The 18,069-nt window shown below is 37.2% G+C and overlaps 1 protein-coding gene across 1 annotated transcript in view; it reads left to right on the top strand.

Moving 5' to 3' along the window:
- Positions 1–15,018, top strand: part of NEK1 (NIMA-related kinase 1) — a 46,076-nt gene extending 31,058 nt beyond the window's left edge. The window contains exons 23-33 of the mRNA XM_009893780.1: positions 1,425–1,490; positions 1,581–1,815; positions 2,722–2,874; positions 4,619–4,810; positions 5,394–5,517; positions 6,430–6,667; positions 9,213–9,367; positions 10,260–10,471; positions 11,689–11,822; positions 12,110–12,242; positions 14,755–15,018. Of these exons, the coding sequence (XP_009892082.1) occupies positions 1,425–1,490; positions 1,581–1,815; positions 2,722–2,874; positions 4,619–4,810; positions 5,394–5,517; positions 6,430–6,667; positions 9,213–9,367; positions 10,260–10,471; positions 11,689–11,822; positions 12,110–12,242; positions 14,755–14,768 (1,656 nt within the window). The 3' untranslated portion in view covers positions 14,769–15,018. The remainder of the gene's footprint in view (positions 1–1,424; positions 1,491–1,580; positions 1,816–2,721; positions 2,875–4,618; positions 4,811–5,393; positions 5,518–6,429; positions 6,668–9,212; positions 9,368–10,259; positions 10,472–11,688; positions 11,823–12,109; positions 12,243–14,754) is intronic.
- The last annotated feature ends 3,051 nt before the right edge of the window (positions 15,019–18,069 follow it).

Here is an 18,069-nt window from a genome sequence, read left to right as displayed (position 1 = left end):
CTGGTGGAAGTGAGATAATAAACTTTGAATGATAGGACTTTTTTGTATTAATCCTTGTTTTCAGTGAGTTTGAAAATATGTGCTGATTATAACACAGAATATAAAGTTTGAGACTTGAATCTGATAGCGTCGTCTCTTCTTGTCATCTAAAACAGTGTTAGAGACTTCCCAATCTCTGTTTTCTGTGATCTGGGGTCCTGATATTGCAAATGCTTACACATTTAACTCAACTATCACCATTTGATTTAAGTAATAATTGTGAAACTGAATGTACAAGTGAGTGTTTGTACAATTTGAGTTTTTAACACAATCTGTGTTAATTTGAATGCTAACTTTTGGGTTTTTACCTAACCTATTTTTAGATTTCAGTGTAGTGTGGGATTGTATGCTATATAGAACCTGGAGGCTATGACTATGGGAACACAGTGAGACTTAGTGCTAAATACTGTATATAAAATGTGATACACTGAAAGGTGCCAGTTGATAGCTGGAAAGATGTCAGTTGATAGCAAATCATGTTTTGACAGATACTTAAATCATTAGCACATTTTTCTCCCTGTGAATAGTTTGTCTTACGGTAATGCGAGATGGTGGCTATAACCGACTAAAAATTAGCACACAGAGCAATTGTACGAGACAAGCCTTGTACATTTTTTCCTTCAATTCTTAGTTTTATTATTTTACATATTTACTGGTTTACAATTTTGAAGAGTAAATATGCTCTCGAAATGAAGCTGCTTTTGGAGGCCTGGTACACTTTATGCAATAGCTGAAATTTCATTGCTCTGATAATTGAGGCAGATTAAGAAGAATGCAGAAGGTTTTCCTGAAAAATGCACCACGTAAGGGAATACTTGCCTTAGTTTAGTGTAATTGTGTATCTGCCTAGTCTTAATCTGGTCAGGTGTTCTGATAGGTTTTCAGATATCAAGGAACTACTGTTTTCTTATTCTTTACCGACTTGATGTTGTATATACTGTAATCACTAAAGTTCTCTCTTCTCCCTTCTGCTTTTCTTTACAGGTGCTCCCTGACTCTGTCCTTGCCACTTTTTTGTTCCCTTATAGAATTACTCATTTCTAGCATTGGAAGTTGGTGGCATTTTGCTGTAGAGGTCATACCTAGCTTTATGTCTCATGTTTCATGCTCTGAACTTTCACCTGTCTGCTTAAACTGAGTCAGATTCATTTGCTCACAACTTCCACATAGCGAATGATTCAAAGACTGAAGCTGCCCTTGAAATTCTGTCTTTGGGAAGCCCCATAAAAACAGAAGTATCATACATTCTGTCTCAGTTTATCTGCAGTTGTCAATGAAAAGGCTTTTGAGGTGATTTTTCACTATTACATCTATTAATATTCTCAAGATTATTTTTTTTCTGACATATTCTTCTACATTGTATTTCATGCTTCTTGGACTAAAAGGATGAAAATGTAACTGCTGTCCAGGAAGCTGAGGAGGAAGTAAAAAAGACAGATTTTGCAGTGCAAGTATGTAAAATTATATTCAGTTTGATTTTGTTTTCTTTTCCTTTTAAGAAAGGTACTATTTTGAGTGATATATGTTGGCCCTTATTTCAGAGCAAACGAGAAATACTGAGAAGATTAAATCAAAATCTTAAAGCTCAAGAAGGTGAGGAAGGAAAAAAGGAGTGTAAAAATATCTCTGAATCAGCTGAGTCTGAAGATTGTAAGGAACAACAAGAAGGTGACCATCCACTTCTAGGAGATCGCAAAAAATGGGAGTCTGGGGCATCTGAGTTGGTTGTTCCTCTAGCTCAGTTATCGATGGAAGATTCTCTCTCTGGAACAGACCGTAAGTACTTCTTTTTGTTTGTTTGTTACCGTGATATTAGTAAATCAGTTTACCATGCATAGTGTCTGTTTTTTATAAAGCAAGTACTCTTTATTATTATCAGCTTGTTATGAGTTGCATGTCATCTGTTTTAAAAAAAAACAGGTGGCTGTGTTCCCTGGGATAAGGAATGAGGCACAGGCTGAGTAATTAATCAGTAGAACAATAAAAAATGAAGGTTTTCACAGTTTGTATCTGTTACTTCTTAGCTTTTTTCTTTTTTTTAAATCAAGCCTGTCTTTGCAAATGTTCTCTCTGCCTCCTCTGGTCTTTCAGGTGGAAGACCTTTTTCCTGGTTTCAGTGTGCCTATTAACAGTCTGTTTCACATCATAGAAATAAATAATCATGGAGAATGTGACAAATTTACTTCATAGCATCGTAGTTTTACACGGCTAGGATGTTAGAAGATCAAGAAACTTCTTTTGCTCTATTCTTATTTTGTTGCTTTATATCCTCTGTTTTCCTTGGAGAGAGAAATAACAGAAACAAATGTCAAAGGATATCAGGACAACAGACTTTCTAGTTTCCCATTTCAGGTAAAGTTAAGACCACCTCATGCCAGTTTTAAACATTTCTCATACTGTTTTCTTTTGGAGTGCCTGAATTGCTGAAAAGATCTCCTGGTGCTATTAAGTTGCAGATGTTAACTGGCATTGAATAACTCCGGTTGTTAAATGGAATTAGCAGAAGAAAAACTTTAGACTTTTGAGGACAGTCTTTAGGCTGTCTGACTTGGGGTGAGGTGGCATGAGCCTGGCTTTCTAATTTTTAGTTTTGTGGAGGTTGGTTGGTTGTTCATTATATAGAAAGTGAATAAAAGTTTCCGATTTCTAAAAGTTTCTTTATTTGTATTTGTGTTCCAACAGGACAAACTCTGGGGGAAGTAATTAAATTAGATATTGGTGAACCCCACAGGAAAGTCTGGGGCAAAAGCCCTACTGATTCAGTCCTGAAGATCCTAGGAGAAGCAGAGTTGCAGCTGCAAACTGACCTACTCGAGGATCTAGATGTAATAAATGGTAAGCATAGCTGGTAATTATCTGCACTGCAAGTGTTGGATGTGCCCGCTTGCCAATTTGTCTACTGAAAACCAGTTTGAAGTCATAAAAGCATATTCTGTCCTCACTCCTCCTTTCCAGTTCTGGATGTTGCCTTGTTCTAAATGTTCTATATGTCAACATAAGCTGATACTGGAAGATACCAAAATATTTCAAACTCAGTGAATTGGTAAGAAATTAAGAAGGACGTGCTGAAAGGGAAGGATCTTTGTTTTGTTGAAAAGTCTTGGACTTTGCTTATTGATAGAAACAAGTCTGGTTTTTAAAAGAACGTCATCAACTGAATATTGTATTACATACGTCCTATAACCTTCTTGTTAGCATGTGACTTACTGTATCAGTGGATTTTTTTTTTTTGCTGGTCAGCTCCTGCTTTTTGTTCTTTCCAGGGACAAGACTTACGTTTATCCCAAGTATAAACTTGTACTAATGATAATCATAAAATCATAGAATTGTTTAGGTTGGAAAAGACCTTTAAGATCAAGTCCCACCATTAACCTAGCGCTGCCAAGTCCGTTACTAAACTGTGTCCCATCTACATGTCTTTTAACTACCTCCAGGGATGGTGACTCAACTATTTCTTTTTCCTAATATCCAATCTAAACCTCTGCTGGTGCAGCCTGAGGCTGTTTTCTCTTGTCCTGTCGCTTGTTACTAACACCCACTTTGCTACAACCTCCTTTCAGGTAGTTGTAGAGAGTGATAAGGTCTCCCCTGAGCTTCCTTTTCTCCAGGCTAAACAACCCCAGTTCCCTCAGCCGCTCCTCATCAGACTTGTTCTCCAGACCCTTCACCAGCTTCATTGCCCTTCTCTGGACACGCTCCAGCACCTCAATGTCTTTCTTGTAGTGAGGGGCCCAAAACTGAACATAGTATTTGAGGTGTGGCCTCACCAGTGCCAAGTGCAGGGGGACAATCACTTCCTCAGTCCTGATGGCCACACTGTTTCTAATACAAGCCAGGATGCTACTTGACTGCCTTGGCACACTGCTGGCTCATATTCAGCCGGTTGTCAACCAACGCCCCCAGGTCCTTTTCTGCTGGGCAGCTTTCCAGCCACTCTTCCCCAAGCCTGTAGCATTGCATGGGATTGTTGCGACCCAAGTGCAGGACCCGGCACTTGGCCTTGTTGAACCTCATGCCATTGGCCTTGGCCCATCGGTCCAGCCTGTCCAGATCCCTCTGTAGAGCCATCCTACCCTCAAGCAGATCAACACTCCCACCCAACTTGGTGTCAGCATTGGTAAAGATACTAAACAGAACTGGCCCCAATACTGAGTCCTGGGGAACACCACTTGTGACCAGCTGCCAACTGGATTTAACTCCATCCAGCACAATTCTTTGGGCTCGGCCATCCAGCCAGTTTTTACCCACCAAAGTGTACGCCCATCCAAGCCATGAGCAGCCAGTTTCTCCAGGAGAATGCTGTGGGAAACAGTGTCCAAGGCTTTACTATGGTCTGGGTTGGCAACATCCACAGCCTTTCCCTCATCCACGAAGTGGGTCAAGTAATGTACCAAGTAAAATTCAAATTTTAATATTCTATCTTTCCTCTTCCTAATAGTTATCATAAAAGCATGAAAACTTTTGTATTCTGTTTTCCTTTAAAGAAACAAGATTTCTCAACTCACCTTGTAGTCGCATTGTAGTTTATTATCAAACTGTGTCAAAGCACTGTTTAAATAATAGAATAATTTTGTGTTAGGTACTGCAGAACCTCTTGAAGGAGATCATCAGTCCGTAAATGTAAGAGAGGAGAAGGAAGAGAAAGCTCTTCCTACTGTTGGAGCTCAGTCTTCGGTACCAGTTGGTATCACAGAGTCTGACACAACTATGCCAGAAGAACCTAAAAGAGCTGGACCTACCCAGGTGCAGAGCAAACCTATTATGCTGGATGGTAAGTAATTTCATTAGTAATCCTAATTACAATTTGTTTTCCAATTTAAGAGGGAAGTAGTGATCCTGTATACTTTTATGTTTTCCCATAAGTAACGTGCAGTTTTTTATTTACACCTTTTAAGTAGAACCAAGTGCTTTCTATGCCTGTGTGTAATTTGATTGGCTAAAGTATTTTGTAAATTTCCAGAGACCTTTTTTGTGTGCTTATAGAAAACTCTCTAGAATACAAGTGGAATTCTAAAGTGCTTCAATTTTGTTGTTGATGTTGAAGTTTTTGTTTTATTTCTCCCCATCAATTGTGCTAGAATCTCTTCCACTGTGTGATAACAGCACCCTGCTGACATCTGGGTCAATGTTACTGAAGTTTTTAGAAGATGTAGTTTGTTGGAGCTTGAAGACACTTTTCTTGTATCAGAAACAAACTTTTAGCTCTGCGGTGACAAAACTTCAGTTGCTTCTGCAAAATGCAGAAAATAATTAAAGCTGAAGGATTTAAGCGTAATCTTAAGATGTATAGTCTCTCCTGTATTTTTGTTTGGTTGTGATTCATTTTTAATGAGGTATATGACTATTAATTTTAGAGCCTGATGATTTGGAAGCAGAGATGTTGGAAGAAACAGAAGAAGGTAAAAAGCACCAGTGTGAGGAGAATAAGGAATTTCCCTTTGCTGTTAATGAAGTGTGGGTAAAAGAGAAAGAGGATAAGTAAGTACTCTCTTCTGATCCCTCTCTCTCCAGTTCAAACAAGTAGCTTTAACTGAGTTAGAATTTAAATACATGAGTGAAAATGGTAAGCTTAGCTAAAGGTTCATTGCTTGTTTGCCTTGTTAGTTTTACTGCACTTGATGGCTGAGGATTTTTTTCAGTAGAATAATGGCTATTTTTACATGGTGTTTCCCCTGGATGTGGTATTTTATAATAGGGCACAACATGACAGAAGAAATGAGGCAGCTTCTGAGAAAGTAGCGCTTGACAAGGTTCAACCACAAAAGGAAGCTCCAGAAGGTCAGTTGAATTCTGTTGTTTTGTTTATTGTAGCTGGCAGTACGGAGTGCTTGAGCTATCCCTTCTCACTTCTTCACTATCCCCCAAAGAGCAAGCTAATGATAATCTTTTATCTTTATTGCATGGAAGAATTGCTTGCTCTTGGAGGCTTTTGAAGTAACTTCAGAAGGTCCGCGTATTTTACAGTAGAATAGAAAATACATCAGCAAGACTGTCAGGTATCATTGGTGATGCTATTGCATCTATTTATGGGTAGATTAAGCAAACTAGGGTGGTTTTTTTGCCAGTGTTTGGGCAAATTATGTTGAGGTAGCTTTGAAGAAATCTAGTATAAGGCAAGAAGCAACAGATGAAAATGGGTGACAGCGTTATTTAAGGCATGGACCGGATAACAAGAAACTAGAAGGCATGAGAACAGAATAGGCTATAGCTATTCTCAACAAGTTAAAATGGGAGAATTTCATGTTAAAATGTGTTTACTAAAATAATCCAAAGATATTTTAATACCCTTACAGTGCTTTAATTGTACGACAGAAATTAGTTAGTTTTACTGACTTTAGTTAGCTTTTGCTTAAGAACTTGGGGGTTTCAATCTATTTAGATTGTTAACAGACTTACTTCTGCCACATCAGAAACTTGTTCCAGTGACTGTCTGCAACCTGAACCGTTATTCCAGAGGGTGGCACAGCCCCCGTCTGTTCCAACAGCCTCACCAGTTCTGTCAGCTCAATCTTCACAGGAAGATCCTTTCACACCTCGGTCACGTTCCATATCGCCAGCAAAAAATAAAGGCCAAAATTCATTGTTGGTTGGACTTTCTACAGGACGGTTTGATGCAAATGACCCAAAGGCAAGTTTAAAAAAACAGAAAAGGAATACTTTTATTTCTATAGTACTAATACACTTATTTTCTTATTGAGAGCAGAGGGTGTAACTGTTTCAGCAGGTGTTTGTATTTGTCGAGCTACGTCTGTCCTGCATTCATTGTATCAGCAGGACTCGGGCAGCGTTGAGAGTTGCTGGTTTCACCATTCAGCATTCATTCTGTGTCCAGGTGTTTGTGGAGGAATGCCCCCACTTCTCTGAGACATAACAGGGAGTTCACGAGGAGATTCTTAACTTCCCTATCTGCTTTCTCCCTCTTGTGCAGTTTTTCAGACTTGCCGCTGCCATCATAAACACCAAACAGATCAGCAAAGGTGTATTGTAATTTCTGGCAACACGGTGATCAGGTCTTTTTTCTGTTGGATTTACCCAACTAGCACAGGCTCTGCCTGCGAAGCAGGAAGACTGAAGAGAGTGAATGGAGCTAACTGCTTCCTTGAAGGCATGTCCTGACCAGGGCTGAGTGGCAGCTCGCAATCTGTGAAATGAGCATAGGATGGGGGAATGTGGTTTTAATATGAATTCAAAATACTTTACGAGCAGTTATGGAATTAGTAGATGAAACAGACTTCTTTAAACTATGTGCAATACTTGCCTGGGTTCCAAAGTGCGTAAAAAGAGCTGCTTTCTGGAGAAAGAAGGTTGGCAAGGGATCTCTGGAAACTTGCACACCTGTGTTGCATTCAGTCAATATGTAGTAAAGGATTTCCTGGGTGGTGCAATGCCAGATAAGAAAGAATATTTTTTCTTTTGACTCCCAGCCTTTTTTTGTGAGTGCCTGAAAGAAGTTGCAGTACTTGAATAACTGAATATTGGATAATATCTGTTGGTTGATGCATTGCTAGCATAATATCGGGATAATGCTGTTTGCATCTTTGGAAAAATAAGACTTCTTTGCAGGCTTGTATCTGTTTTCCAAGATCCGTATATTAACATAAATGGATTCATTACTCTAATTTTAATTCCTTAAGAGTTAGTCTATCGTTAACTTCCCTAGTTTATGAAGCTTTTATCTGGTAGTTGGATGATAATTACAGAAAAGCTAACTTGTTAGTAGAGGGAAGATGAATGTTCTCTGTACCCTTATCAGGTTTAGAGAGTAATGGATACGCTTTATAATTAAGTTATTCAGTGTATCAATATGAATTGCTTCAGTATGTTGCTTGTTACGGCATATTTGGCATGCATTTTGGCCACATTTGTCACAGAATTGTTAATGCAGTAGCAGATGAGCTCTACGTAATAGAGAACTTGGAGAAAGGCAAGGGGTGTGTTGGTGGTACTGCTGCAGAAGACTTGAAAGAAAGCAACAAATTCCCTTTCCTCATTTGGTTGCAACAAAAGGAAGTTTGGTACTTCTTTGCAGTATCTGCAAATGTAACTTGCTGGAATCTCCCAAATACACCTCTGCTGCAGCTCATACCCAGAAACTAAGGAAACCTTTAGCAGGCAGCGGGGCAGACAGAGTTAGCGTTCTATAGTGTAGACAGGCCTGTGTGCTAACAGAAGCAGGCTAATTGGAAAAGCAGCGCTTTTCAAAATACCTGGAAATCAAATGATGGGGTGGTCAGTCTTCTAATTGTTCCTTCACTTTGGTAGTAGTGGTCAAAAAGAGTGGTTACTCCTTTGGCAATAATATTCTGGCCATGTGCTGAGAGGGATTTGATATTTGAGCATGTATATGTATATAAATTGCAGCTGAGAAACTATTTATTTCATTAAAATATAGGGGGGTTCCTTAGGAGCAAACACTGAACATGCATGTATTCAGAGCTATGCTGGAGGAAGGTGAGGCTTATTGGCAAAACTTCTTTCTGCGGCTTAGGTCTTGTTTCTTGTTTTATTAATACTATGGTGAATATTTAGTAGTTGGGGGGGATTCTTAGTTGTTTGGTTTTTTTTTTTTAAAGAGAGATCTGGTAGATTATTGAGCAAATTTGTTTCCATCTTGCTTTATTTCTGCTGCAACAACTTACTGTTGTAATTTGAACTTCTAATACTACTTGTAATGATCTTCTTTCTAATACTATGGAGCTGCCTTGAAATATACCATAACAAAAGTTACTGTTTTCAGTGACCAACTTAGAGAAATAATAAAATGTCGTTTTAAAAAATATTCCTTTGTCAGCTACTTAAAATGGTTCTAAGCGGTAAGTGATTGTCATGAGTACATTGTAAAAGATTGCATATATTTTTTTTTCCTACTGCAACATTCCGTTACTTTAGATAGATGTTAAGGTAACAAACAAATTGCACAAAACTAGAAACTGTATGTCAGTTGATGTTCTTAAAGCTTTTCAATCACTAATGAATGCTTTCCTCGCAGCTGAGAGGCAAAATTCAAGATGTAAAATTTTTAACAATTAAAGTATCTGTGCTAGACACTTTGTTATTTTGAAATTGACCCTCAAATGAAAAAGGACAAAAAAAAAAATCTCATTTTAAAGTATTTTGTAAAATCAGACTGTCTTTAGTGTTGTTACCAAAGAGGCTTTCTATTACCTTTGCAGATGTTGAGAACATGTTCGCTCCCGGATCTTCACAAACTGTACAGAACTTTAGTTGATGTTCCCAGTGTAGCAGATGTGCAGCATCAGCATAATCTTGAAATAGATGATACGGAAGATGAGCAAGCCAAAGAAGGACCCTCTGATTCTGAGGATATGTGAGTGTATCAAGTTTATCAAGTGTTTCGACAGCATCTTAGATCAAAAATATTTTTGGTTAGACACTAACAATTACACACAGTATACCAGCATGGGGGTTCTACCCCAATTTTAAGAAACCCTGTATTGAATCACCGTTTACTTTGAGTCTTGTTCCAGAGAACTGAGAAGCTAATGGGATGTAGTGCTTACAATAGCTGTCTGAATTTCCTTTCCAAATTCCATCCAAGATGCTGTTCTGTCTGACTTCTGTGCCTTGCATTCCTCTGCAGCAGATCAAAGTTGATGGTACCACTCTACTAGAATTAAAGATTTCTTATATTTCTTTTCTTGGTATGTGGTGGGAATCTCACTCATCTTCTACTGTTGTATTGGGATGTCCTTCAGGTCCCCCAAATACTTTCAGGGTCTTCAAAATTTGACCCTGGCTCTTGACTGTTCCCTGCAGCGTGGGTAGTCTGCAAGGATAGAGTCATCTGCTGTATCTATTCTGATAAAATCTAGATCTCTTTTTGCTCCAGTCTCACTTCAGTCTGGATTGGGAATGTTATGCTTGCCTAGGTTCTATAATGGTGCGCGAGTACAAAGATTTTGAAATTATCTTACTAACTAAGATATAGGAGGATATACAGAGGACCTGTCGTCATCTTTCTACAAAGCGGTCTGATGTCTGTTTAGCTAATCTTTATTCTCAGTGTCTTGCGTGATACGGTGGTATCAGTGCTGTAACCGTGTTGGACTGAGGATGCAAATATTTGTGTCTTTTTTTTTTTTTTTCCTCCAGCTACATTGGTTTTCCAGTTTTTTGGCTTAATAAAAGAAATGAGCTCTTCCTACAGGGTTTGTCTTGTAAAGTATTAATTATATAACCTTTATATCACTTTCTTTTAGTATGTTTGGGGAGGCAGATACAGATTTGCAGGAACTCCGGGCCTCAATGGAACAATTGCTTAGGGAGCAGCCTAGTGAGGAATTCAGTGAAGAGGAGGAGTCTACTTTAAAGGCTAATGTTGTCAGATGCCTAACAAACGGTACAGAGCTGGAGGAAGGCGACGAAAATAACCCCAGCAGTGAAAGTGCACTTAATGAAGAATGGCAGTCAGGTATAACTTCTATTATACCTGTTTTCAAAGTTATTTATTGATTTTTAACAATTCAAACACAGAAGAATGTTTTTCCGTTGTATACTTATAATGAAATAAAACTCTAATTAATAGTATTTATATAGAAGTTTAAAAAAATCAGATAATATTTAGACTTTCTGAATGTTAAGGTCAACATCTCAGCAACATTCAATGTTGCATATTAAATGTTGGCTATTTGTTAGGCAGTGATTATAAGCCACTTTTTCTTAGTTGTCTAAAACTTGTCTTCAAGGAAGATCAAAGACTGTGCACATCATGTGTTTTGAATAATTCATGACTGCAATGTAAGAGTGAAAAAGAAATGGCAATTGAGATGACTGGAGTATCTGGGATCCAGCTTACATTACAATTAAGTAATTTAACAGGCAGTCAAAAGGAACATGAAATTGTTAACCTTGTCCTTACCCCAAAATAGCTATTAATGCAGTCGAACTAAAAATAAGACAGAAAAATTTATTACTGCTTTTAGCATTTTGCATAAGCTATACACAGTGGTGTCCTCAAGTCTCAGTTCTGTTGTTTAAATTGTGGTTGAAATATACGTATTTTACTACTGCTGTAAAACAAAGTGCGTTTAGAAATATAGGTATTAAAAAAAGACTTATAAAATCAATAAGTCGTCTGAAACACAGCTTTTGTGTAATCTTGGTTTATTGAAGACAATTTTAGACAAATTGAAAATCTGTGAATATTCCTGTAAGATATTTTCTATACTACGTTCCAAAAAGTATTTTAAGGTAAAATAAACTTGGGTAACACTGTCTTCTTTCATTTTTTGACAATGCTGATGTTTTCCACCTCAGAAATATGTGGAATAGTTATGTGGAACTTGACCTACTAACTTTGCTTTGGTAAATAAAAGCCTGCTTTCACACCATACCTTATTTTCCTTCAGTACACATACCCTTATGGCTAACTATCAGAGTGGGGTTGTAGAGGAGATAGCTAGATCCTTCCCATTTGGGATTCAGAATTTCTTTGCTGTCAAGAAAGGGACTGTTCCTGTTTCCTTACAGGTTGTTCAGAACATCTGCCAACATCATCTTGTGTTTCTGAAATTACCCACTTCCATTATGTTTAGAGGTCTGTGGGGATATCAAGTTTTGGGACATGGAAACAACATTAAGAATGTAGGAAAACTGAGGGGGTTTTTACTGTGTTTTCTTTCTTTATAGATAATAGTGATGGAGAGATTGCCAGTGAATGTGAAGAATGTGATAGCATCTTCAGCCATTTGGAAGAGTTGAGATATAACCTGGAGCAGGAAATAGGCTTTGATAAATTCATTGAAGTTTATGAGAAAATAAAGGTTTGTGGAATAGCCTCAAGTGGAAAATATTTTAAGAAACAAGATAAATGTACCTAGGGCTGTTTACTGTGCCAGTAACTAATTGCATTGTCTGACTGGAATCAGTGCTTATTTCTTTAGTCTTTTACTCTGTTTCAACATGCGAAAATACTAACAGAGAAAATACCATGTTGGTGGATTAAAGAGAAAAACTTTTGGGTTTAACCGTGAATTGCATTTAATAAATTTGAATTATTTAATTCTATACCCATTTTAATTTTGGCAACATGGATTGTCCTTTCTCCCAGGCTATACATGAAGATGAAGATGAAAATATTGATATTTGTTCAACCATAGTTCAGACTATTCTTGGAAATGAACACAAACACCTGTATGCCAAAATACTTCACCTAGTAATGGCAGACGGAGCCTACCAAGAAGGTAATCTCTCTGTAACCGGGCAATTATGGCTTCTCTTATGTTCTTTCTTGGGCATATACAATAGGTTCCAATATACTTTTAAAACATATCTGTGCTTTGCTATATTGATTGGCTAAATTGAAAATACAAATGGACAATTGAATACGAATTGAAATATAAAGGGTACTTTTATTCCTGCAACAAAACATGGCAAACTTTGACTAAGCATGCTGACCACTCTGATGTAACAGTTTGCACATATAGTGTCAATTGTAACAATAGTCATCTTACGAAAGGTGCAGTATAATTATTTAATGTCTGTAAAACAGTTATGCAGATCGGGTAGGTGGAAGTCTAGAATAAAACTTTCAAAATTAAAAACAATTTTATCTTAAGAATTAATGAATTTTTAGCTAAAATAATGTCGTTCTTTCCAAAACCTTTACTCTTAACGGGTTGCAGTATCACTGCTTTTCTGGAAAGAAAATTTCATGTGGCTCTTTATCCTATAATTGTCATTTTTCAGAAGAACCTGACATGGAGGTACCATTCATCCTAGTTTTCAGGTGGCTCGGTAATACATGAAGAGCATTTATCTTGCTTGGGAGCCCCGCCTAGTTTAACACAGATTACTGGGCAGACAGATGGTTTCTAGATCTTTGAGTCACTCTATGAAACACCACACAGACTAGTATCAATGAGAAGGTTTTTTTCCTTTCATGTCAAAAATTTAACTGTAGCTATGTAATTTTAAATTTCTAATGATGAAAGTCTTTACTGGAAAGAAAAAAAAGCAAATCTAAAATCTCAATTATTTTTATAGGAATCAGAAGCATTATGTATTTGTTTTAGAAATGTGTGCAATGATCACTGTTTAACGTATTTCAATTTTGAAAAAATATTCTAATGCATTCTAACCAACGTCTTTTTTCTGCATCTTTTAAATTCTTTTACAAATGCGTTGCAATAGCAGTGACTATAGGGTCAAATAAGATTACTGCTTGCTATGATTTTTATATGTAAATGCTTGGGGGGTGTTAAAGAATTTCGCCAGGCTGTGGGTACCTCTAGGTTTGCTTTATTAACAACTCAGAGTTGGGCCATCACCTCAGTGAGTGGCCCGTGGCTAACAAAATACATCTTCTATACATATGATTCTACACAACATTACATAATTGGTATTTCTGTCTGGCAAGCTCTTAATGTTTTCTTTAAAGTCTCCCAGTTCTTCATTCTTCAGTAGTTCCAAAAGTTCATTAATTTTCATCTGACTCTTATCGTTCCATTCCAGTTCCTCTTCTGAAGTTGGAGCTCAATGGTCATATTATCTTTAAGCACCTGCATTCTATTAACCTTATACAATTACATCTATTCTTCAACCATTCTATGATTATTCTCAAAATATATATATAAAAAAATCTAACAAGGCCTAAGTTACTTAAATCACTTAAAAGCTTATTCTTTTATAATTGCTTTTTTCTTTTACAGGGGGGAAGTCTTAAAAACTAGTTTGAAAAAACATAATAATTAAAAAAAAAAAATCTGATACAAATTACATTTTCCAAATTTTCCTTTGCTACTGACATAGAACTACTCAGTAAGAATAACCAGGACCATGTTGTTTTCATGCTGTGTTATAGAAGAATGACATAAAAGTGTCTGAAAATTATTTTTTCAACCACAATTTATTGGTTTAACAATAGAATTGGAAAGATATATTGTAGTAATTCACTTTTCAAGTATCCAAAGGACTGGCAATATAGAAAAAAATGGCAACTCTAGTGTTACTGGTTTCTTTTCCTTGCCACTTTGCCTTAAGGATATTTAAAACTTGTACTAAAAGGCTTAAATGACAATTTGCTGAAATGTTGGCCTACAAATTGGAAGCTGTTGTCTGGGTGAATCCTATTAAAATGAGCTGACTTTCATCTTGCAAAATGCTGATTAGCAAGTGGCTATTTTCAGTAGCTTCAGTTCTAATTCTGTATTTTACAAAGCTGTGGTAGCATACAAAAATGTAAAGAAAAAGTAGTTCTTTACATTTCAGACATTTAAAGTACATGTAGTACTTTAGTCATAAAGTACATAAAGAACTACATTTAAAGCAGTTCTTTAAATTTAAGACATTTAAAGAAAAAATCCTGTGCTAATAAAGGTGAAGAGAGGACAAGTGACAGCAGAAGCATGTTCATGAGCTTCTGTCTCAAAGATTTTATACTCTTCAACTAAGAAAAATTAGGAAAAAAATCTGTATTGCTCTGTAAGAGGATTGTTCTGACTGCATCAGGCCACTTGAGATGAAACTATCTTAAATTCACTAATCCAAGAAAGAGGACATGTTGTTCAGTATCTGTACACGTAGTGCTTTCAAGACAGTTTGGATAATGGTCACCTCCTCGGTGACTGACTTAGTGAATTCTTGTATTATTACTTACTAAATTGTGGTTTCTAGTTTGTTTTGTAACCCCAGCTTGATTGTGTGTGGCTGTTACTCCTCTTCACCCTGTCTCTCCCCCTCTCCTCCTTTTTACAGATAACGATGAATAAACCCAACTCAGGAAATCCCTTAATGCTGTACTACATATCAAAGTTTGAAGTCTGCACAGCTGAATAACAAATTGTAGCGGAGAATGTAACATGGGGCAGGAGAAGCAAGACTTCGAAAAAGAATGTTGATTGTATGAAAAAGAGGAAAACCATGCCTTTTAAAACTGAGATACCTATACACTTCTCTTATGTGTACTTGCATACGTGTTCATTAAATATTAGATGCCCAAAATTTAAAAAACAAAAAAACCCAACCCAAAACAACAACAAAACACACACCTCAAAACCTGTAATCTCTCAAATTCCAAAAGAAATACAGAAAGAAATATCTGTAGATGCTCTGATACAAAACTGAGACCTATAATTTAAAACATAGTTTCTGCCATATCAGCAGTTGACCGGTACGGTTAAGCAACTGGAAGCATAACTGTGTTGGGGAAGTACCCACATCTAGCTATTCTTTTACATACTTCAAGTAGCTTCTCTTTCCACCTACATAAAGAAATTACTTCATTTTTATTGACCCTCGTGGTTGTGTTTTAATAGCATCTTAATCTAGTGGTCCAGTCTGAGTATTTCACTTTTTTTCTTAATAAAAAAAAAAAAAATTGTATTTGAAGCTGAAGGCTTCTGTCAATTTTTAAGTAGGGTCATCTGAAATATCTTAATGGTGTTTCTAAATGGAGGCAAACTGGTACTTCAGTCATCATTGAAATGTCTGGGGTTTTTTGAGAGTGTAAAACTCATTTGGAGCTAGAATACTTTTCCCCAGTATGCTTTCTTCCTCAACCCCTTCCCAAAATCCCAAGTATTTAGTTCTTTTGAATTTTGTAATCTGGTCAATGAAAGGAGTGGGTTTTTTCCAGTTGTTTTTAAATTCTTACTGTTACACTCATGGCTCCAGCAGCCATGGGGGAAAATGAAATATTGCAGGCACAAGTGCTATGTAATACTTCTCATCTTTTGGCTCATGTTTTGTAGCTTGATTTCCACCACCCCAAAAGAAAAACCAGGTCTCCTGACCCATGTTTCCTTGTTCCTTCTGTGAAAGCGGTACTATGCAGGACAGACATTGGGTATGCTGTTGTTTTCCAGTCATGTCGGAACGGCTTTATTGGCTTACACATACAGTAAGTCTCTTGTTACAAATCTGATATACTGTCAAATTTCCAGCTGCCCTATTGGAGAAAAATAGCTACAGCCAGTCACAATCGAAAACTGGCAAAAGTTACCTTTCCACAAAGTAAAATCAAGTATATATATGTATTACTTAGAACTGTCAAAATATGTACATGATTTTTTGTATAATTGTTTTATGGTGGTGTTATTAAAGTTTTGCCCACAGAAAAGTGGTTTTTTTTTTTAAACACATCCAATTCTGAAGGGTAGACCAAACTTACTCTATTTCAGTTGTATCCCAGGAAGCTACAATGAGAATAAAATTAATAATCGTAAATGCCTTTATGTTAAATTTTTTATATCCTTATTTACTTGATAAACACATTTTGCTTAATCTGATGAGAAAGTCTGATCACTGTTGGAAACAGTGCTGGTTCTATCCTATGCTGCTTCTCTTATTCCCCTTCCTTTTTTTTTTTTAATTCCCACCATAAATGTTGGGGCTTTCCACTAGGCTTCTCTTCCACTTTTCACTGCTGAATAATCTGTTCAGAGAGATGATCTTTATAAGCTGCATCATCGATGACATTTAGCAAATACACTAAAGACTTTATTAAAGAATAAGTGTGCATTATTTCCCATTTTCAGGTTTGCTTTTCAAATCATACCTTGCCCACCTTTTGGGGGAAGGGAGGACCCAAAACCTTTAGATTTAAAAGAATATAGATTAACCATATGGAAAGAATAAAATACACCCACTGGTATATTGTGCGCTCTATGGTTTTGAATTTTATCAAGGTGATACAGTCTTACTGAAGTTAAGGGGTGGGGGTGTTTAATTCTTTTTAAATTGAAATCATATCATTGACAGTCTTCATTTCTTATGCAGTGTGCTGGTGTGCTTCAGGTAAGAGAAATAGACATAATCTGCATCCTTCAAGCTTTACGGACATAGAGCTCTTTATCAATTAATGATTTGAAAAATATGCATAGATTGTGCACAGCTTTTCAAGAATAATCTTCAAACCTGCCAACCGATACTGGATATCCTTGAAATCCCTCAAGAGCTAATTTAAAATTGACACGGTAAATAAGTTTCTCTGCTAAAGAAATACTTTTATCTGAAATTTTAAATCCCCAGTTAACATATGCTGTAATGACATGAAGGACAGTGTGACTTCAGGATGATTTATTGGTCTGTATGTAATAACTTACTGAAATTAGTTGATTAAATTAGTTGAGCATTTGGCTTGTATTCACATTGCATTCACTATAAAGAATTTTCTGTTGTAATTCTAGTAGTGAATTGAGATATAGAATGATATTTTTGGCACAAAACATATTCTGTAAACTATTTCATATTATATCCCTGGCCTCAGTCTGTCGTCTTGACCCCTGAAGCCAACTGTAGTTGTTTTCAAAAAAGAAAAACAAAATGCTAACAAACAAAAAACCACACATACAAATGCCAGAAAACCCAAACCCATGCTGCCCCGACTGTGCTGCCCTGCAGCCATGGTTGTAGTCTGTGACACTGGCCTCTCCTGGCTAACTGTGCCATTTGTAGCCGTACGTATGCCTTGAGTTTTCTGAACTGCAACAGAAAGGAGTGGAGAGAATGTGTCCTCGTGGCCTGGGGTGGGAAGATGGAGCCTCAACTGCTGCCTGGCTTTGCTTTGAGCTGAGCGGGTACAGTAACCCTACCCCCAGCACTGGTGCCTAAAATCTTTTTCGAAGAACGGAGCCTGGAGAGGCTTTTGCTCTTCAGTTTGTTGAACTCTGAGTGTTCATATTCCTGACAAGGTTCTCGGCGCTCTTGCAGACATCTACAACATCTGTCAATAATTCTTATTCCAGCTTGTAGTGCTTCCTCTTGCTCTGATTTGTGCATAAATGCAGTGCGTTCACTCAACCAGGCGTTCTCCGCTAACCCTTTTGTTCTAAAGCTTTACAACCTTGCTTGAATCTGCTGGAAACGTACAAAACATTTTTGTAAGGGTCGCTTTGGGGTTTTTTTTGTCCGCATTTGTTTGTAGGGGAAACTACACCCTTTCAAAACTGTCGCCTGTCCTCAGCTCGAAGAGTTCTTAAAATAGCGTTGAGAATGTCACAGCCTCAGGTTGCTGAGGGGGCGGCGGTGCAGCCGTGCAGCCGCCAGGGGGCGCCATGACGGCGGCAGCTG

The sequence above is a fragment of the Charadrius vociferus genome, unplaced genomic scaffold, assembly GCF_000708025.1.
Source record: "Charadrius vociferus isolate BGI_N301 unplaced genomic scaffold, ASM70802v2 scaffold59, whole genome shotgun sequence".
In the NCBI taxonomy this organism is placed as follows: domain Eukaryota; kingdom Metazoa; phylum Chordata; class Aves; order Charadriiformes; family Charadriidae; genus Charadrius; species Charadrius vociferus.
The sequence above is the reverse complement of the archived record's forward strand: the minus strand, read 5'-3'. Positions and strand labels throughout refer to the sequence as shown.